The sequence below is a fragment of the Gymnoscopelus microlampas genome, assembly GCF_963454915.1.
Source record: "Gymnoscopelus microlampas genome assembly, chromosome: 12".
NCBI classification, from domain to species: domain Eukaryota; kingdom Metazoa; phylum Chordata; class Actinopteri; order Myctophiformes; family Myctophidae; genus Gymnoscopelus; species Gymnoscopelus microlampas.
The window spans coordinates 47,203,190-47,221,172 of record NC_139949.1 but is presented as its reverse complement, the minus strand read 5'-3'; the positions used below and the strand labels follow the sequence as shown (position 1 = coordinate 47,221,172).

Genomic DNA, 17,983 nt, shown 5'->3' with positions numbered 1-17,983 from the left:
AATAAATAACACCGTCGTTCTCGGGTCGTACTACGGGTAACAGGTTTCTGACACACTGCGGCCACCGTACTGACGTCATCCGAACCCACGTGGTTAATCAAAACACATCATGGCTGCTGGATACAAGTAAGATCATCTTTATCCACATGACAATAAATGTTAGAGAATTAACTGGTTTTGAAACGCTGAGGGAGGCCGACGTGCAGAAACGCGTCCGTTTCTCTAGATAGACTGCTGCTGCTGGGAACCTATTAAAAAAAAGAACATAAGAACTTACTGAAGAGAGTGCAGAATGATGATCCTTTGTATAAAAGTAACTGTACGCAGGAATGTAAATGATCCAACCTGATTACTATTATTGTCATTAATTAAAGTAGAAATAATTAAAAAGAGCCATTTCAGGGTTGTATTCTCTCACTGCACATGAAAGCTATTGAGGAGTTTAAAAGTTAGTTACACACATAGTGGTGGAAAAAGTACTCATGTAGAACTTATCATTTCACAAGTTTTCAAATGTGTAACATGTATACAAATAGCAGATCTACAAGCTCACAATGCATCGCATCGTGAGCTTGTAGATCTTCTATTTTCAAATGGCCAAAATGTATATAGGGCTGAAGTGGATAATGTATGTTTTGTAATAATAATCCAAATCTACAAAGTAACTAGTAACTAGTAGTTTTCAAATAATTGTAAAGTGCAATATTTGCCTCTGAGATGTAGTGGAGTAGAAGTAAAAGTACCGACAATTGGAAATTCTCCAGTAAAGTAAAAAATACCTCAAAATTGTACTTAAGTACAGTACTAGAGTAAATAGACTTACTTACTTTACACCACTGTTGGTGTTACATATTAGATTATTCATATGGATATTTCTAATATTTTCTCAGTGACCCAATGACAGCTTAAATATAATCAAATAATATAACGTAATGTTCACAAGTGAACATAATGTATTAATTATTTAATTGTATATTCGTTTTATTCAGTGTTTCATTTCATTCTTTGTAATAATGAACTCCTGAATGTGTCTGTCCTCTACACGTCTTACAGAACTGCTGAGCCCCTGGAGTACCACAGAAGTTTTCTGGTTAGTGTCACAACTCACCATGTTAACATTAGCCGCAAGCAACTCTTAGATGATATTTTTGTTGTCTGGCATCTAGAGTTGTAATACCAACCCTTGATAATCCATTCATTCCAAACAGAAAAGTCAGATCTGATTGTATTAAATGACGTTAAACTCACCAACATGGCAGCTGTACGGAAAACTTGGATTGTCCTCTTTCTATCTGCAAAGCTTTTGTTTCATAAAAATCCTCCGTAGACACCGTTATGAGCTACTTTCTGTCAATACATTATGTGCAGGTGATTATAGTCTCAAACAGCTGTACAGCGTTGGTCTTCTTAATTAACCTGCAAGGTGTTTTTCTCGTTCAGAAAGAAAACTGTCGGCCGGATGGAAGGGAACTGGCAGAATTTAGAACGACAACGCTGAATATAGGTAAGGAACATCACGACTCTGCTGCAAATTCAAGTCAATTTAACGCTGAAAGAAATTGAGTTTTGGAGAAGTGTGTGTGTGTGTGTGTGTATTATATATATATTTTGATTAATCTAATTAACAGTTGCACCCCTAATTGACTCATTATTGCTTGTCGTCCAGGCTCCATCTCCACAGCAGACGGCTCAGCGTTGGTGAAGGTTGGAAACACCACAGTGATGTGTGGCATCAAAGTGGTGAGTGAAAACTAAACAAACAAACAAACAAACAGCATGTATGCCTCTGTTGTTCCATTAAAAATTAATTAAATTATGTAACCCTTTGTTTCACCAACCAAAGGAGCTGGCAAACCCAACCGTGGAGGCACCTCATAAAGGCTACATTGGTAAGTTGTTCTCAGTGCAAGAATCTTTACATTTGACATAATAGTGTGACAGTTCATCTCTTTTGTTTCTTAATGCACCTGAAGAGTGTGTTATGTAATATCATGAACCAATCCAGATCTCTCAGATCATCTGAGAAAGGTCTGCTTTCTGTCCCTAAAACCAAACATAAACGTGGGGAAGCAGCATTTAGTTTTCATGCACCACATATCTGGAGCAAACCCCCAGAAAAAAAAGGTCTGCTGCCACTTTTATTTCTTCTAAAACTAAAGACCGTTCTGTTTGCCGCTGACTTTGATTGAGTTACTTTTCTTTTTTCTTTCTTTTCTGCACTGTAATTGCATGTAATGTTTTACTTCTTTTGTTTTATGCATCCTAAAATCATTGTATAATGTTTTCCTTTGCTTGATCTGTGTGTTGAACATGGAATTGCCCTGTTGTTGAAAGGTGCTTTACAAATAAAACCTGCCTTCGTCTCATGTGTGATTCAGTGCCCAATGTGGACCTGCCACCACTGTGTTCCTCTCGGTTCCGTCCAGGCCCACCGGGAGAACAGGCTCAGGCCGCCAGCCAGTTTGTGGCTGATGTCATTGAAAGGTACCACCATTTTACAAACACACACACACACATAGTTTAAAATGTCATGTCTCTTCTTGGTGGCCCAGGAGAAGGATGGATTCCCTGTGGTGCATCCGGCTTGGCCGGGCATTCCAATGAATACTGCACTAGTAGTCTCGCCAGCCACAATGTTGCCTCCCACAATTTTCAAATGCTTCCGTCAGAGGATGAAGCGGATGTGATGCCTTCTCCTCGCTTCCGTTTTGTCTTTACATTCGTGCAAATTTGTCTTGACTCATTTGATTGACTCAGCTGTTACTAGTCTTACTCAAACGTAATGCAATCTGTTTTCTTTTGTGTTGCAGCTCAGAGGTGATACAGACTGAAGACCTGTGCATTGAAAAAGGAAAGGTATGCGCTCACTGCCTTTATGGTTCCTGTTAAATCACAATCGTTCGATGATTTATCAAATCGAGAAGTGTGTTTTTCTGGATAATAGCTTGTTAATTTTAGATATATATATTTATGTCAACAAATTGACAAGAAGAAATTCTAATAGTCTGAACTTGTAGATCGGCTTTATTATTTTATATATAATACATTAAATATATTGATTAAATCAGTTCCAATTCATTGTTGTGAATTGTTGTGATGTACCATATTACACATTTAGAGCCACTGTTCCTAACAATGCTAAATTGTGGGTTTTTCAGCTCTGCTGGGTCGTATACTGTGACCTCATGTGCCTGGATTATGATGGGAACTTGCTGGACGCTTGTGTCATTGCCCTGCTGGCTGCCCTGAAGAACAGTGAGTCCCTGCAGATTAACGTGGCTTTACACACAGCTTACAGACACATTAACGTGAACTGCATCCGTTTCAAGACGGGTTTTTTTCAAGCATCATTTTCCTCCTTTCCTCCACAGCACAACTTCCAGAGGTCACCATCAACACAGAGACGTGTGCACCCACAGTGAATTTTGAGAAAAGAAGCGGTCTACGAATTCACAAGCACCCTGTCAGCACCTCCTTCTGCATGTTTGATGAGTGAGTCAATGATTTTTAAAAGACCCCAACAAGGGTTCCATCCTCAGTACTCAATAGCTTGACGCTAAAATTCTTTATAAGATGCTGTCCCTGCCCAGTAGTCTCGCGTAGCCAGATAACTATTCCACAATCTCCGAACGCTATATAGTCTGGAACCACACATCCTGCAGCTGTCAACTGTTTGCCATTTCTGTTCACGATAATATATTTATATATATTTGAGTGGTGCCAACCACTCATATATCTGGCTTTGTCCGTGTGTCCGTATGTATGTATGTATGTCTGTCCAATAAACAAACATTGATGACAACATCAATACGATACTGGGCTCATCAAAGGCACCACTCTCTTCACACGGGATGTGATTTTTTAATTTTAGAGTAGCCAATTTTTTACCCCCTTTTTCGACCCAATTTAGTCGTTATGCCAATTATTTCCTCCCTTCACACATTTCTGTGTGGTCAGTCGTTGTATCCTACTGCCTACCTGCCAGTGAGGAGCCTCCACCAGGAGGACGTTGGGCCTTCGCCCTACTCCTCCCTGCTGACAGGTGCCGCCCCAGCCTGTAGGAGTACGTACAGTGACAGTTATCACCCTCCCCGCCCGGCACCATCTCCATCCTGTTTGTGGACCCCACAGTGTAACAGTGAAACCCAAGACAAAAATGGCAAGACCTGCCATCTCCGGTTTACTTCTTTTAATTCCAATGGAAGAGGTCACTGAACTAAATATTGGACCCGATCGACCGTCACAAGCCACAAAATCTTCCCTCAGAGGGACAAATCAGGAGAAAATCTACTTTATAATCAACCTTTCTCTGTCCCAGCAACACACTCTCGCACCAGTAAATATAGGACGTTCGCGAGATTTGCCGTCAGACGTCTGTGCCCACTTAGGAGTAGCCTGGTAAACCCTCCCTCCGGAAATCTCATTTCCATTTGATTTCAGGAGAGAGTCTGGCCTGAACCGCCTTTCTGCAATAATCGCTGTGGGCTGGAGTTGGGCGGGAGTAATACCGTTGACTGACAACCCCTTCAACCAATGATCGTTTTTCCCCTTCAGCCAATCAGCAGTTCATGTTGACGAGCTCCAGACTATGTGACGCAACGGGACTTTTGGGACGGCCATGCCGAAAATAGGTTGCCTTATTGGGATACATGCGTGTCACTCCCCGCCCCTGCCGGTTCTCTAAATTTATATTTTTAAATAGGCTCTGTCATGATTAATTGACCACATATATGAAGTTAAACAACTAAATTCTATCCAAACGATATCTTAATAGTAAATTCCGTGCCTCAAAAAAGAAGTTTGAGACCGTTTTAAAACCCAAAATAAGAAGTCACGGCACTCGCAGAACAACAATGGCTGCCGTTCGTTTTTTTTCGGCCCCAGTCAGGCTGCACTCGGCTTCATTCGGGCTCACTCGAACTCGCCACCTGATTGGCCAACTGTCGCTGTCAATCACAGAACGATGTGCGACGACGCTGATAGGCTCGTCAGTTCGGCGTATAGAGCGATTATTGCAGAAAGGCGGTTCAGGCCAGACTCTCTCCTGAAATCAAATGGAAATGAGATTTCCGGAGGGAGGGTTTACCAGGCTAACTTAGGAGACCATTTGTAGGATTTGTGTACCATTTCGCCTCTAGTGGCTATACGATCGGGATGGTGTATCTTCATAAACTAACCATCTATGGTGAAACTCTATTCAATGTCACGTTGTAGCTCCATCCTGTTTGTGGACCCCACGGTGGACGAGGAGATGTTGTCGACCGCTCAGCTCACCGTGGTGATGGACGAGGACGATCGCCTCTGCGCCGTCCACAAGCCAGGTGAAAAGATGCTTTCAATGTGTACTGATGGCATGACACACATACCCCCGTGTTACAGGGTGTTTATATTTGAATTGGCAATAGAATACATGTTCAGAACAGGGATTGACACTAAGGTCTCAGGGGCACTTGGCAAGTGCAGGTCATGTTGTACTTGCCCAAAGGTCATACCCACTTGCCCGATAAGTAAATCGTCCATTACAAAATGTTAGGTAAAATTAGAATTACCGTTTATTGTAATTATTGTAATTTTTTACTTTCTTCTTGCAAATTCTGGGGTTGTGTGATAAAAATAAATAAATGTCATATCTAAATAGCTATGAATATGACTATGGGTTCACACTTTGTTGTTTTATATTTTCAATTGTAGCAACAGTGACAACAGCTTAATAATGTGTTATAACTTGACAAAGTTGTGGGAAATTGTTTAGGAAACAGAGAGCTAATGTGGGGGGCTCTGTTCTAGCCTGGTAAACCTCCCCTTCCGGAAATCTCATTTGTAAACTCCTGAAATGAAGTACAAATGAGATTTCCGGTGGGGGGGTTACTAGGCTAGCTCTGTTCCACGTTGTTCCACAAATTGCAGGTTGGGACATGGCTTTTACTTTAATCTCTTGTCTTCCACTCAGGTGGGACGTCGCTGTCTGCAGAGAAGCTGCAGGAATGCATCAGCCGCTCCACCACACGCCACAGAGAGATCCGCAAACTCGTCGACAAAGTTGCACAGAGTGTCGTCAAGGCAGCGGCATGAATGAATGAAAAAAAATCCACAAACACTTCTTTTTTTTATATCTAAAAGTTGTATTTTCCACTGTCAATATATATTTCCTTTTCAGTTTTTTTTCTTTTTCATAACAATAAAATTGCTGACAAAAGACCGTCTTTAAAAAAATTATTCCTCAGTGTCCGGGAATGTCTCCCTCTCTTTCTCTCTCACACACACACACACTTACACAAACACACTCCATTCGCTTGACGTCTTGTGAAGAATTACAGTCATAGATCCTGGACTAATTAAAAGGAAATGCTTTTTTTTTTTCTTCTCTTCTTGATGTTCAAAATATGCTGTACAAAAAAACAGACACGCTGTGTTGCATGTTGGGGGGGCCTGGATTCAGCCCTGCACAGGGTTTTTGTTAGTCAGAGCAGTGGTTCTCAACCTTTTCAGGCCACGACCCCCCCCCCCAAAAAGTAATTATATTTGAACTGGGGACCCCCCCCCCACCCTGACAAGCACTTGGAATTGTAGGAGTAGAGGCATTACATTTAGTTTGACTCGGTTCCACAGATAAATGTGAAAATAGCCGATCTACAAGCTCGCCACGCCTTGCGTTTTGAGCTTGTAGATCGGAAAACTTTGCCTCTAATATCACTTGCCAATTTGGCCAATGTTTGATCAGTTTTTATAGTATAGTTTGTTGATTACTTTTGATACAATAATGGTCTTTTTTAAGTATTACAAAGGTCCTAAAGTCCTTTACTGTCATCTGGGACCCCCCCCAAGACAAAGAAATCATGTGGGGGTCCCAACCCACAGGTTGAGAACCACTGAATTAGAGCGGACTTTCCAACAGACGTTATAAAGAGGTAGAGCGGCCGGCAGCCCCATCAGGCACTACTCTGAAGATCCAAATTAGCATGGCTAAGCATGTACACCGGCAGTGACCAGTGTGTCTATCAGCATGGCTAAGAATGTACACGGCAGTAACCAGTGTGTATCTCCCCAATAAACAGTGTCGCTCGCCAGAAGAAAAAAAAGAAACGGACCTGCAAGGTTACGAGTAGGGTTGCCAACTACCTGAAATTCAAATGCGTTCCTTATTTTTAATAAAAATAAGGGACGCACGCAAAAAATCTCACCGTATATATGTGGAGTTTTTCCAGATATGATATTAATCACTGAAACCCAGCATCTATATTCTGGAGGGGAACATTAGACAAAAATAGCAGGTTCCGTTGCAAGCTTGTAGATCTGCTATTTTTGGCAAAGAGATTTGGTGTACAGAAAACAATTGCGGCCCAAGTACAGGGACAACTCTGGTCCAAGTCTAGAGGGTTTAAGTGTTTACAACCTGTGTATGTATATGAGCTGTTTCAACTTGTAAGATGTTTGTCCCGAATCAGTTCAATAAGGAACACGTCTTTTAGCTTCCAAATAAGGGACGATTCCTTATTTCAAAAGGGACAGGGTTGGCAACTCTAGTTTACGCGTCGCGATGCGTCGTAACCTCGCAGATCAAGTTCTTTTTGGGCAACTGACTCCCTCGTGCGACGGATTAAAAAAACTTATCTTAACACTCCGGATCTTTGCTGTGTAGCTCTTTTTCGTTGGTGGAGTTGGGGATGTGAACGAGCAGAGCTACGATCGATGCTCAGGGAGAGTTTTTTTCTACCTGAGGGTCAGTCAACGCTGCGAGCGCAGGAGGGATTAGGGTTCAAAACCACCACGACGAGGTTCTTCTAGGGAATCTGCGCTGTCGTTCGGTCCTCTTGGTTGATGCGGTGGGTTTTCTGCAGAGGGACGTTTCTCACAGAAGGTCAATGTGTTATGGATCCCACCACCAATACTGTATAAGAACCCTTTTATATGAAGTCCAATTTCCGTTAAAAAATACGAATAAATGTTCCTTTAAAGTTCAGGTTCCCCCGTGTTCTTAAAAAGAAACTGTCCCCATCCCTCCGCTGTGGTCCAGGTGGTTATCGGTTGGTTCTCCAAATAAAAACCCTGACAGGTTTGCACATAGAAAATCATGACAATTATTAATTCTCGGCTACAAAAAAAGGACAGACAGAGAATGTTATTGGTTTTTGTTGTCGTCTGGTCTCCACGGAGACAAAGACGAGTAGCACAGCATGGTTCATTCATATCCTGATGATGACGTTTGTGTGTGGTCGGGGTAGAATAGGTTTTTGTGTGTGTGTGTGATTGCGTTGTTGTTGTTGTTGTTCTTCGTCACGTTTTGGGTAGTGGCTGCGGCACGCTCCTCTTCCTCTTACTTCTTGGTTGGTTGGCGGTATGGTGCCGCGCCGCCGCCCCCGCCAGCTGAGGAGCCGCCGCCCCCCCCATAGCCATTTGCTGCTGCTGCATTTGGTGCTGCAAGAATTGCAACTGATAAACAGATAACAGGAGAAGAAGAAGACATGGATTAAAGCAAAATCTAATCTCACGACTGAAAAATGTTGTAATGGCCAAGTCCTAATGTGCGATTAACCCCCCCCCCCCACACTAGCGCTGTCTCCTAAACAATTAACACAATAATATGTAAAATTATGATGACTAGTCCATACCCGGTCGACGCATCCGTGGGGGGATATGCGCACATGATCTGGTAACCCGTAACCATGGCGACATTCTTTTACCCAAAAACAGCTGAGATTTGGTGAAATCAAACTAGAACCAGGAGACCTGGTACTGCCAGACCCCTAGTGGTTGAAATCTGAATGGCCGGGCTTCGCATGACGTGTGTCCCTTCTATGTCCCTACTATGACGAAAGGGGGACAGACTTTTTTGGCTGCGGCCGGGAGACAAAGTGACATACCATGTATGGAGAAAACAGATACAAAGCCTCATGTAAGCCCGACCCCTTGGGTCTGGCAAAAACGGGCTTCGCTGTTAGGTGCACATGGTAATGGTCAATGGCTGGAGCAATTGATCCGAATTTGCACACAGGAGAACCGGGAGAACGGGGCAGAGCAGTTTTGGCCTCACCACCATGACACCACCATGACATCATGACAGAGGTTTGTCAAATTATAGGAGGATTTAGTAAATATTGTTCCTGCTGTTCTACATACTGCCAACCAGGTGAAGAAATCACAGATTGGGGCTTTAACCTTTGCTTTTATGAAAATGATCCGAGACCATTAGGGTTTTACGGAAGATGCTTCTCAAAGTATTACTAGTTTTTCGCTGCGCAGCATGCGCCCATAGAAGACATACTGGCTTCTATGGAATCCAATTGACTGAAATCAAGTCGTGGCGACTGAGAACGTTAATTAAACCATGAACAATGTGAGCTAAGCCTGCGTTTCTCTGAACCATTTCCAGTGTTAAGTAACATTGCTGTTAAGTGGCACATGAGAATCAACACCCTTGTGTTTTTGCAGTGCAGTACAAACAAGCAACATGTCATCGATAGATGCTAAGATTCTTCGTAGCACACACTTGTTCTCTTTAGCACCCTTTAACGACTAATTATTGTCAGCAAGTGTCCCTCGCTGACAATAAGTGATTTACAAGCTAATAATAACGCATCACAATGCATCGCGTTGTAAATCAGTCATTTAAATCTGCAAGCAAGCGCCGCGTGACGTATGCGATTATGAAGCAAGCTTTATTCTTTTATCACTTACCCTGTTGTTGGTTTACCAAGGTTCATAGTGCTTACTCCGACCTTGTACTTGTACTGTAAGTTTGCTAAAGTACCAATGTTGTAAATTGTAAGCAGGTGTGTGTGGGGCAGTGTTCCAACACCTGACAGTTGTTCATGACAAGCTTTAACCAGACCTTCAACTCAACGTATGTGGCTATAAATACAGTCTGTGAAGGGTTGGTTATGAGTTAGTGAAGCCGAGCTGAAGCCTGGTAGGACAGTTTGAAGAGGAAGACAAGGGTTTTACTGGGCTCTGTGCATTAACTGTAGTCTGCCAACTCCTGGTCTCAATACAGTGAAGCTCATACCTAGTATCCGGTTTCTTGCCTTATGCTGCAATCAACAACAATATGGCGAAACAGCAGATGATGGTTTTTAAGTTGCAAAATCCAATGTCATAATGAGTATCAAGTCAAAGCAACATGCAGTCACTTTTCCCAGAGCCAAAAGGAAGAGTGTGTTTTAACCCATTGAGACCTGAAGCAGATTCTACATGTCTCCTAAATCTCAACAGTATTCTGAAAAACGTATGTTTCTATATCAGTAGTGCTCAATCTTTTTCATGTCAAGGACCCCCAAAATTATATATATTTGGCCGCGGACCCCCATCAAAATATTTTGTTCCAGGGACCCCCAGAAGCAAAGATTTTAGTTAAAAATCTTCGCTTTAAAAATATATATATTCAAAGATTTGCACACATTTTCACGATTTTTCAAAAATAGCAGATCTACAAGCTCATAGCGCGGCACTTGGTGCCGCGCTATGAGCTTGTATATCTGCTATTTTTGAATAGCCCAAAGCGTAAAATAATGCTTTTTAGCTCAAATCTAAAAATGACACAGTTCCAGGTCTTAATGGGTTAATGCATTTAGAATGTGTGCAGCGTGGTTGATCACGCTGTGTTTTTGTTTGCTTGCTTGTTTGTTTTAGCAGGACATACCATCGTCATCAATAAGATGGCATATTGACTACAAGCAAGGCAGCAGATTTAAACCAGAAACACAATAAAAAGACACCTTGGGGAAACTACAGTTGTGCACAAAGTCTATGGGCTGCAGTAGGAAGGGAGAGAGCAGGAGGGGAGTGGGGAGATGGGGCGGGGGGGGGGGGGGGTGAGGCAGGAAAACGGTCAACCAGCACCAGTGACGCACCACACACTTCAAACCACAATGTTTACAAATATATTAACATGGTCAAAATCAGCTACACTTCCATGAGGGAGGATACATTCATTGTTTAAATATATCTTCTCTGTGGAGTCCAAAAATGTTACTTTTCAGGATTTAAATAAAAAAATACCAAAAGTAGCAGATCTACAAGCTCGAAACGCGTCGCTTTGCGCCGCGTTTCGAGCTTGTAGATCTGTTACTTTTGATACTTTTGTTTGACACTGTGGAATGATCAAGTAGGGCATTAATTTAGGAAAAAACACAAAAAGTTAAAATATGGAGACATAAGGTTTCTGCCCGACAGTTATAACTCTATCAAATCTATTGTTTTGTATGAGACGTGGGGTACTTCACACCTTGCGTTGGGGAAAAAAACACCAGCTTTCATCATCCAGCGTAACCACTAGGGATGCACAATATAGACATTTTGGGCTGATATCCAATAGCCAATTATTTTCATGTGGTCTTATAACGACCGATATTGCTATACCGGTTTCCACCAGTAGGGTTCAGCATACGCCTGCTATACTGTAACTGGGATGTTGAGTGTAGGCGCAGATTTCTAAAGAACACTGCTTTGTTATAACATGCCTCAGGGCATTGGTTTTCAACCTTTTTCATATCAAGGACCATTATTTATTCTGCATTTGAGCCACGGACACCATTTGATGAGATTTAGCCTCTCAGACCCAAAACTTACAAATATTTTGTTATCATTGGATTAGATTTTGTCAAAATAACAATTCCTCTACATTCTCTAATTGTGTAGACTTCTTGTAAATAAGTAATACAGATGTTTAACAATAATTGATCTCCAGAGAGTGTAAAATGAAACCAAACGGACCCAAATTCGAATCCTGAAAAGTAACAGTTTTGGAGAGTATTCTCTGTTTATTTTTTAGAACTTAAATATTATACTGTAATTCAATGGAGTCAATGGATTGGGCTGAAATCTTGACTGAACTCTGCACTGCTGTCATAGATGGGTCACACATGATATCCGAGATACACCTGGAAAACATGCCGTTATTAAACCATATCTCAGTTAAATCAGCCGATACAGATATGATGACCGATATATCATGCATCCTTAGTAAAAACCACAGCAAAAAAAAAAGAAGAAGCATGCAGCTCAGCAACCGTGCTTTAGTAAAGTCAGCAACTTCAAACTTCAAACACCTCTGAGATCAGGCCCACTAAAAACTATACAAAACGTTATGCTTATTGTAAGTTGCACTGGATTTGCCCAAATGCCCAAATTGTAAATTGCATGTCATATGCCTACAATGTGGCCATTTTTAAACCATTTTTTAATTAACCGCTTCCGATTACGTGAACGGCACATGACGATAAAGCTTAGTTCTGTGTTGCGTAAGAACACTGTTACTGGTGGCTGGCCTCTGTCATCACTATGTCAAACCAAACAACACAACATGGTGGTGAATGTGTGAAATTGTCTAAAACAGAAATATCCAACTTAAAGAGGAGATGATGATGATGATGATGATGATGATGGAGATTTTGAATATTAAAAGGCAAGAATGAAAGGAAACCGACAATATAAATAGTCGTTTAGCCCTGCTTTGCAGCATAGAATTTTCAACCCGCCTTCATGTAATTGTTCCACTCCGATGCTCATTATAAGATGGCAATATTTCTGTCTACTCATTCTGTCGACGATGTCATTGGTAGGCAGATTTTTGGGGAAACTGTGCCATCTTATAATGAGCATTAGGTGAGGGCCAATTACTGTATATGAAGATAAGCTTGAAAATGTGTGTGAAGTACTCCTTATATTAGTTCCTATAGACGGTTTCATCCTAAGGCTCTCGTGTTGCTGAGAGACGATACGAAGCCCCGGGACGCAATTTCACGTGGATGGGCGATTGGGCGTGGTTATAAATATAAATTGTAAATTAACCCTTTAAGACCTGAGGCGATTCTTTAAAAAAATCTAAATCCTAACAGTTTTTTGAAAAAAAATCTATTAAAAAAAAATTCAAGATTTTTCAAAAATAGCAGATCTACAAGCTCATAGCGCGGCACTCGGTGCCGCGCTATGAGCTTGTATATCTGCTATTTTTGAATAGCCAAAGACATCTAAAGTGACACAGGTGCGTTCCAGGTATCAATGGGTTAATATAGGAGCCTGGGAACATAGGATTGACCCCTCTTGTAGCTAGCATTTTATTTAGCTATAGCTATACTTTTCATTAGCATAATATTATCTGGCTCCGACCAACCTCTTTATTGTAACGGAAGGAAAGGGAGAGATTGTCCACAAGATAAAAGATATTACCAGTATTGTTTGATTCTCACCATAACAACAACTGGACTTTAGAGCTAACTAGCCTAAGCTACCAGCAATGCATTTTAAATGTATTTGGTATCCAGGGAAGAAATGTTGTTTTTCCTAGAATGGCAGCGGGGCAGCTTGAGCTCAGACACCTTGGGACTGGCTGAGAGAGGGGGCACTCGTTTTGGTTCACTTGACAGCCTGGTTCCGCCAACCAGTCACCGCGCTTTGCCAAGTTGGACGGCGCGCTTGTAGACGCGCTGCTCGGCGTAGGAACTCGCTCACCTAGCAGCTTGCTCTTGTTCACCTCTTGAGACGCTGTCTGCGTCTCCTGCCTTGTTCTTAAGTGATTTAAAAAGTCAGAAGTCGGGTTTATGTCGTAAAACCATGCATACATTGTGGCTGTCGTGCAGAAACCTCCATGTCTTAACTTTTTGTTTTAGTTTTGTAAATGAATCCCGTACTTCTTCAAACTACACAAAGAAAATCTAAAAAATATCTACAAGCCATCTATCTGAGCTTGTAGATTTGCCTTTTTTTTATTTGAATCCTGAGAAGTAATACAGGATATATAGTATATATAGTAGTACAGTTACAGTATGAGGTTCCCACCCGACAGCAACGATATGCATGAGTGAACCAAAAACGAGCACATCTGTCCCCCCCCTTTCCATCCTGGGAAAAAGCCCAGGAACCAGAACCAGAAGTTATGAAGAACATGGTTTTGGAACATTCACTATTGTTATTGTTGACAGTTTGAAACCGTCTATAGAGATATGTAAATAATATATATAAATATATATATGTATATATATGTATATAATTTATATACTATATATATATAGATGTTAAAGTTGCTGTATTACTTGAATCTGTGGCTGCTGCTGCTGCTGAAGCCTTGACGAGGGCTGGGGGGGCCCAGAGCCGTCGAGCCCACAGCCCAACTGGGACAGCACTAGTGGGGAGGAAGGAAGGAGGGGAAGGGAAGGAGGTAGGGAAGGAAACGAGGGAGGGAGGGAGGTTGGGAGTGAGGGAGGGAGGGAGGGAGTCCCAGAGGGAAGAGGACGAGGTGAGGGCAGGAAGAAGAGAGGTAGTGAGGCATGGATGGAAAGTGCATGGAGAGACAAGCAGTGTGTGTGTGTGTGTGTGTGTGTGTGTGTGTGTGTGTGTGTGTGTGGGGGGGGGGGGGGGGGGGGTCGTATGTACACAGGAGGGAGGGTTTCAGCAGAACGTAGAAAGAAGCCAAGGTTATTATAGTTGTGGCATTTTATTTTGTTTTATTTCGGTTTAGACTTTCTTTGTTTTCAATTTAAATTTCTTTAAACTGGATTTGCTGAGAAACATATTGTGTGATACAAAACCACAACGAAATGTCATACCATTAAAAATATTTATATCATATTCAAAGCTAGAAAATTGATACCTTTCATACCCAACTAAATAAATTGGAGGGATAAAAATATTTTTTTTCATGAATTTAGTTAGCTTTAGACAGTTTTGTAAACACACAATCCAGTTTCAGTTAGTTATCGTTTTAGCCTCGTCTTTATTTTTATTTAACTTATAGCTGCACTATGTAACTTTCCTCTTCTACCCAGGATTTGAACCCAGGTTTCCTGTCGCAAGTGCTGATATTTTTTACCATTGAGTTAATAGAGCCTGCCTGCTTGCTCGGGAGATGAATTGAATCTTGACCATCAGGTCAAAATTCAGATTGTCAGATCCTGTGTCTAGGTGAGACATGACCTTTGACACGATCTAAAATGTCTCAATAGAAGAGCAGGGAGACAAATTACAACCACCCCAACTGTATAAGTTATATTGTATTAAGATGCTCTACCATACAGATTGGACAAAATCACATTTTATTCATTAAAAAAAAGTTACATAGTGCCGCTTTAAGTTAGCTAAAATGTTTTCGTTGTTTTTTCACAGCTAGTTCTTGTTATTTAGTTTAGTTTTAGTTAAATATAATAACCTTGGTAGGGACGAGTGGAAGACACGGCGAATAAGAGGACAGAGGAGGCGGAGCGAGGAGTAGAAGGTCAAAGGTGAGAGAGACGGGGGGGTAGACGGGGGGCGGATGGACGGGGTAACAGGAAAAGGTGGAGTAAACGAGTTGAAGGGATGGATAGAAGACGCACACAGCAGCAGAGGAGGTAAAAGGGAGAGACGGGTGGGGGTGGGGTGGAACAAACACAAAAAAGAAAAACGAGAGAACGGAGAGGAACAGATGAAGAAGAGAGAGGTGGGAAACTCTCTTCTTCTTCTCCTGACGGAGGTTATTAACGGTCACAGTGAGATGGAACAATGGATGACTTCAGTAAAAAATGATGATGTTTGTTACAGACAACATGATGCCTCCTGTACCAGTAATAATAACACATAACTTTTATTAGTGCTATGTTAGAGAAACACTAACGTGTCAGGGATGTGTTAAAGGCTGTGTGTGTGTGTGTGTGTGTGTGTGTGTGTGTGTGTGTGTGTGTGTGTGTGTGTGTGTGTGTGTGTGTGTGTGTGTGTGTGTGTGTGTGTGTGTGTGTGTGTGTGTGTGTGTGTGTGTGTGTGTGTGTGTGTGTGCGCGTGTTCGTGTGTGCAGGTGTGTGTGCGTGTGCTAGAGAGAGATACCTGCGGTCTGCGGAGACATGAAACCTCCAAGGTTGATGACCGTCTGTTGTTGACTTCCGAGACCTTGATCGGAGCCCAGGTCGCCCTGGAACACAGGTCAAAAGGTTAAACAGGGAATCAAAGCAGACGTCATCATCACAAGCCTGTTTACTCAAAATAAATGATAATAATGATCTGTGCCCACTCCTTGGGGTGTTTGTTTTGTCACTGTCTGTATATTTGCACATACGTGAAATTTGACCTTTGCGTTTGTATAACAACTGGGAGTAGCTCAGTGGCCTTGAGATTGGGAGGTCGGTGGTTCGATCCCCGGCCGGGTCATACCGAAGCAGTGTTGATTTCGTCGACTAAAACTATAATAGTATATTAGTATATTAGTGAGGGATTAGTGGAGAAGAGATCCAGTAGAACTAAAAGACAAGTAATTTCATGCTTGGTTGCACTCGGGTGTTGCGCTCTGAAAATAGCAGATCTACAAGCACACAACGTGTCGTGCTGCGACGCATTGTGAGCTTGTAGATCGGCTATTTTCAGCATGCAACCAAGTGTAAAATCAGCCATTATGACGCCATCAAGGGCCGCCAAAATACATTTTAGTCGACAAAATCAACTGTAGATTTAGTCTAAAACTAGACTAAAACTAGACTAACAGTAAAACATTTCAGATGACAAAAATATGACTAAAGAGACTATGACTAAAACTGAATCACAAATTGCAGTCAAAATCAACACTATACCAAAGACTATAAAAATGCCTCCCTGCTTGGCACTCAGCATCAATGGTTGGATTGGGGGCAAGTCCCTACGACACAGCAGAGTCATGTCCAGGGGGTTTACTTGTACATCTAGCTGCCTCACGCTACAGAAACTAGCCCTATGGGCCACATGGCTCGGCAAGGCTTTGGAGCAAAGAGCAGCCATTAGTGGTGGTTTGACTCTTATGGATATGAAGCATCAACTGACGGCGAGAAAACGCTGATGTTACTTGCGCCGTTACATTTTTGCCAGAAACAGACTCAAATAATAATAATAAAAATAATATCAAATATGAGTGACTGACTATCATAAATGATACAGAGCCACCTCCCTGACAATATCACAGAGACAGTTTGTTTATTTTTGGACCACAATTCTTATATGAGACGATTTCTAAGATGACCCAATGTTATTCTCCATAGAGAAATTACTTCTACGACCCAGGGGATGAACGAGTGACGTCAGGACTGTGCTCTATATGATCCTCGTCAGGAGACTTTTTTGTGTACCATACTTTCCATACTAGTGGTGAGGCGTGGGCTTGACTAACTTGGCAAATGAAGGATCTTTACAAAAACACCCTCCCACGAAAAGCATGTACGCCTGATGATGTCAAACGTGTTGTTATGCACGTCGCTTCGCGTTTGGCGGCCATCGGTCGCACACTTCCGGCATTTCGCGGCAAGAAAAGCTATGCAAAATGTGTCTCACCGTCTCCCCCTGCTGTTGAGGACTGTTGGTGGCCGACTGACTCTGTTGAGGGGAGAACTGAGAGAGCTGAGAATTGAAGATCAGAGGACCAGTGGGGATCTGCAGTATGCCCCACACACACACACACACACACACACACACACACACACACACACACACACACACACACACACACACACACACACACACACACACACACACACACACACACACACACACACACACACACACGGGAGATCCGGGAAGGAGCGAGGGGATAAACGACAGGTGGAGGAGAAGAAGAGGAAGAGAGGAGGGGGTGCACACGTAACCCACAAGGATGAGAGGAAGCAGGGGAAGAAGGAACAGTTTTAAAACTTGAATTTGTATTCCATCGCACGATTGTGACAGCTACAAAAAAAGAACAGATCTACAAGCTAACAACGCATCGCGATGCGATGCGTTGTTAGCTTGTAGATCTGCTCTTTTTTTATGTTGAGCAACAGCGTCGTACTAAGGAACATAAATTAGGCTCCACAAACACAGGGCACACAGCTGGCTTGCATTCTTGGCAGTCTGACTACTACCACAGAGTAGAAACAGACACTTTGCATTGCTCATCCGTGTAATACAGTGTCATATTGGATGTGTGTAATGTTTAAACACATACACCCTATATACTTAGTTGACAGGGGGGGCACGCAGGGCTCTATACTAGGTCTGCTATTTTTCCCCTTCACACCAAATC

At 42.2% G+C, this 17,983-nt stretch overlaps 2 protein-coding genes across 4 annotated transcripts in view; one reads left to right on the top strand and one right to left on the bottom strand.

Annotated features, from left to right (window-relative positions):
* Positions 1-73: 73 nt before the first annotated feature.
* Positions 74-6,196, top strand: exosc8 (exosome component 8). Its single transcript, XM_084074825.1, has 11 exons — positions 74-126; positions 1,054-1,090; positions 1,441-1,504; positions 1,667-1,740; positions 1,844-1,889; positions 2,379-2,484; positions 2,811-2,856; positions 3,159-3,255; positions 3,372-3,492; positions 5,215-5,321; positions 5,951-6,196. Exons 1-11 carry the CDS (start codon positions 110-112, stop codon positions 6,070-6,072), a joined length of 837 nt encoding a protein of 278 aa, XP_083930951.1. The 5' UTR covers positions 74-109; the 3' UTR covers positions 6,073-6,196.
* A 156-nt stretch (positions 6,197-6,352) lies between these two features.
* The window catches only part of supt20 (SPT20 homolog, SAGA complex component), a 31,550-nt gene continuing 19,919 nt past the window's right edge, over positions 6,353-17,983 (bottom strand). For 2 of the 3 annotated variants that reach the window (XM_084074818.1, XM_084074819.1), the window contains exons 21-24: positions 17,257-17,355; positions 15,790-15,874; positions 14,028-14,116; positions 6,353-8,430 (exon numbers count right to left, since the gene is read on the bottom strand). In XM_084074818.1, coding sequence (XP_083930944.1) covers positions 8,275-8,430; positions 14,028-14,116; positions 15,790-15,874; positions 17,257-17,355 — 429 coding nt within the window. In that variant the 3' untranslated portion in view covers positions 6,353-8,274. The remainder of the gene's footprint in view (positions 8,431-14,027; positions 14,117-15,789; positions 15,875-17,256; positions 17,356-17,983) is intronic. The other variant, XM_084074820.1, reaches the window with a different exon arrangement.

Coding starts and splice junctions, on each gene's coding strand:
- exosc8 (XM_084074825.1), top strand. Junction 1,890..2,378: donor ACCTCATAAAGGCTACATTG/GTAAGTTGTTCT, acceptor TGTGTGATTCAG/TGCCCAATGTGGACCTGCCA. Junction 2,485..2,810: donor GTGGCTGATGTCATTGAAAG/GTACCACCATTT, acceptor TTTGTGTTGCAG/CTCAGAGGTGATACAGACTG.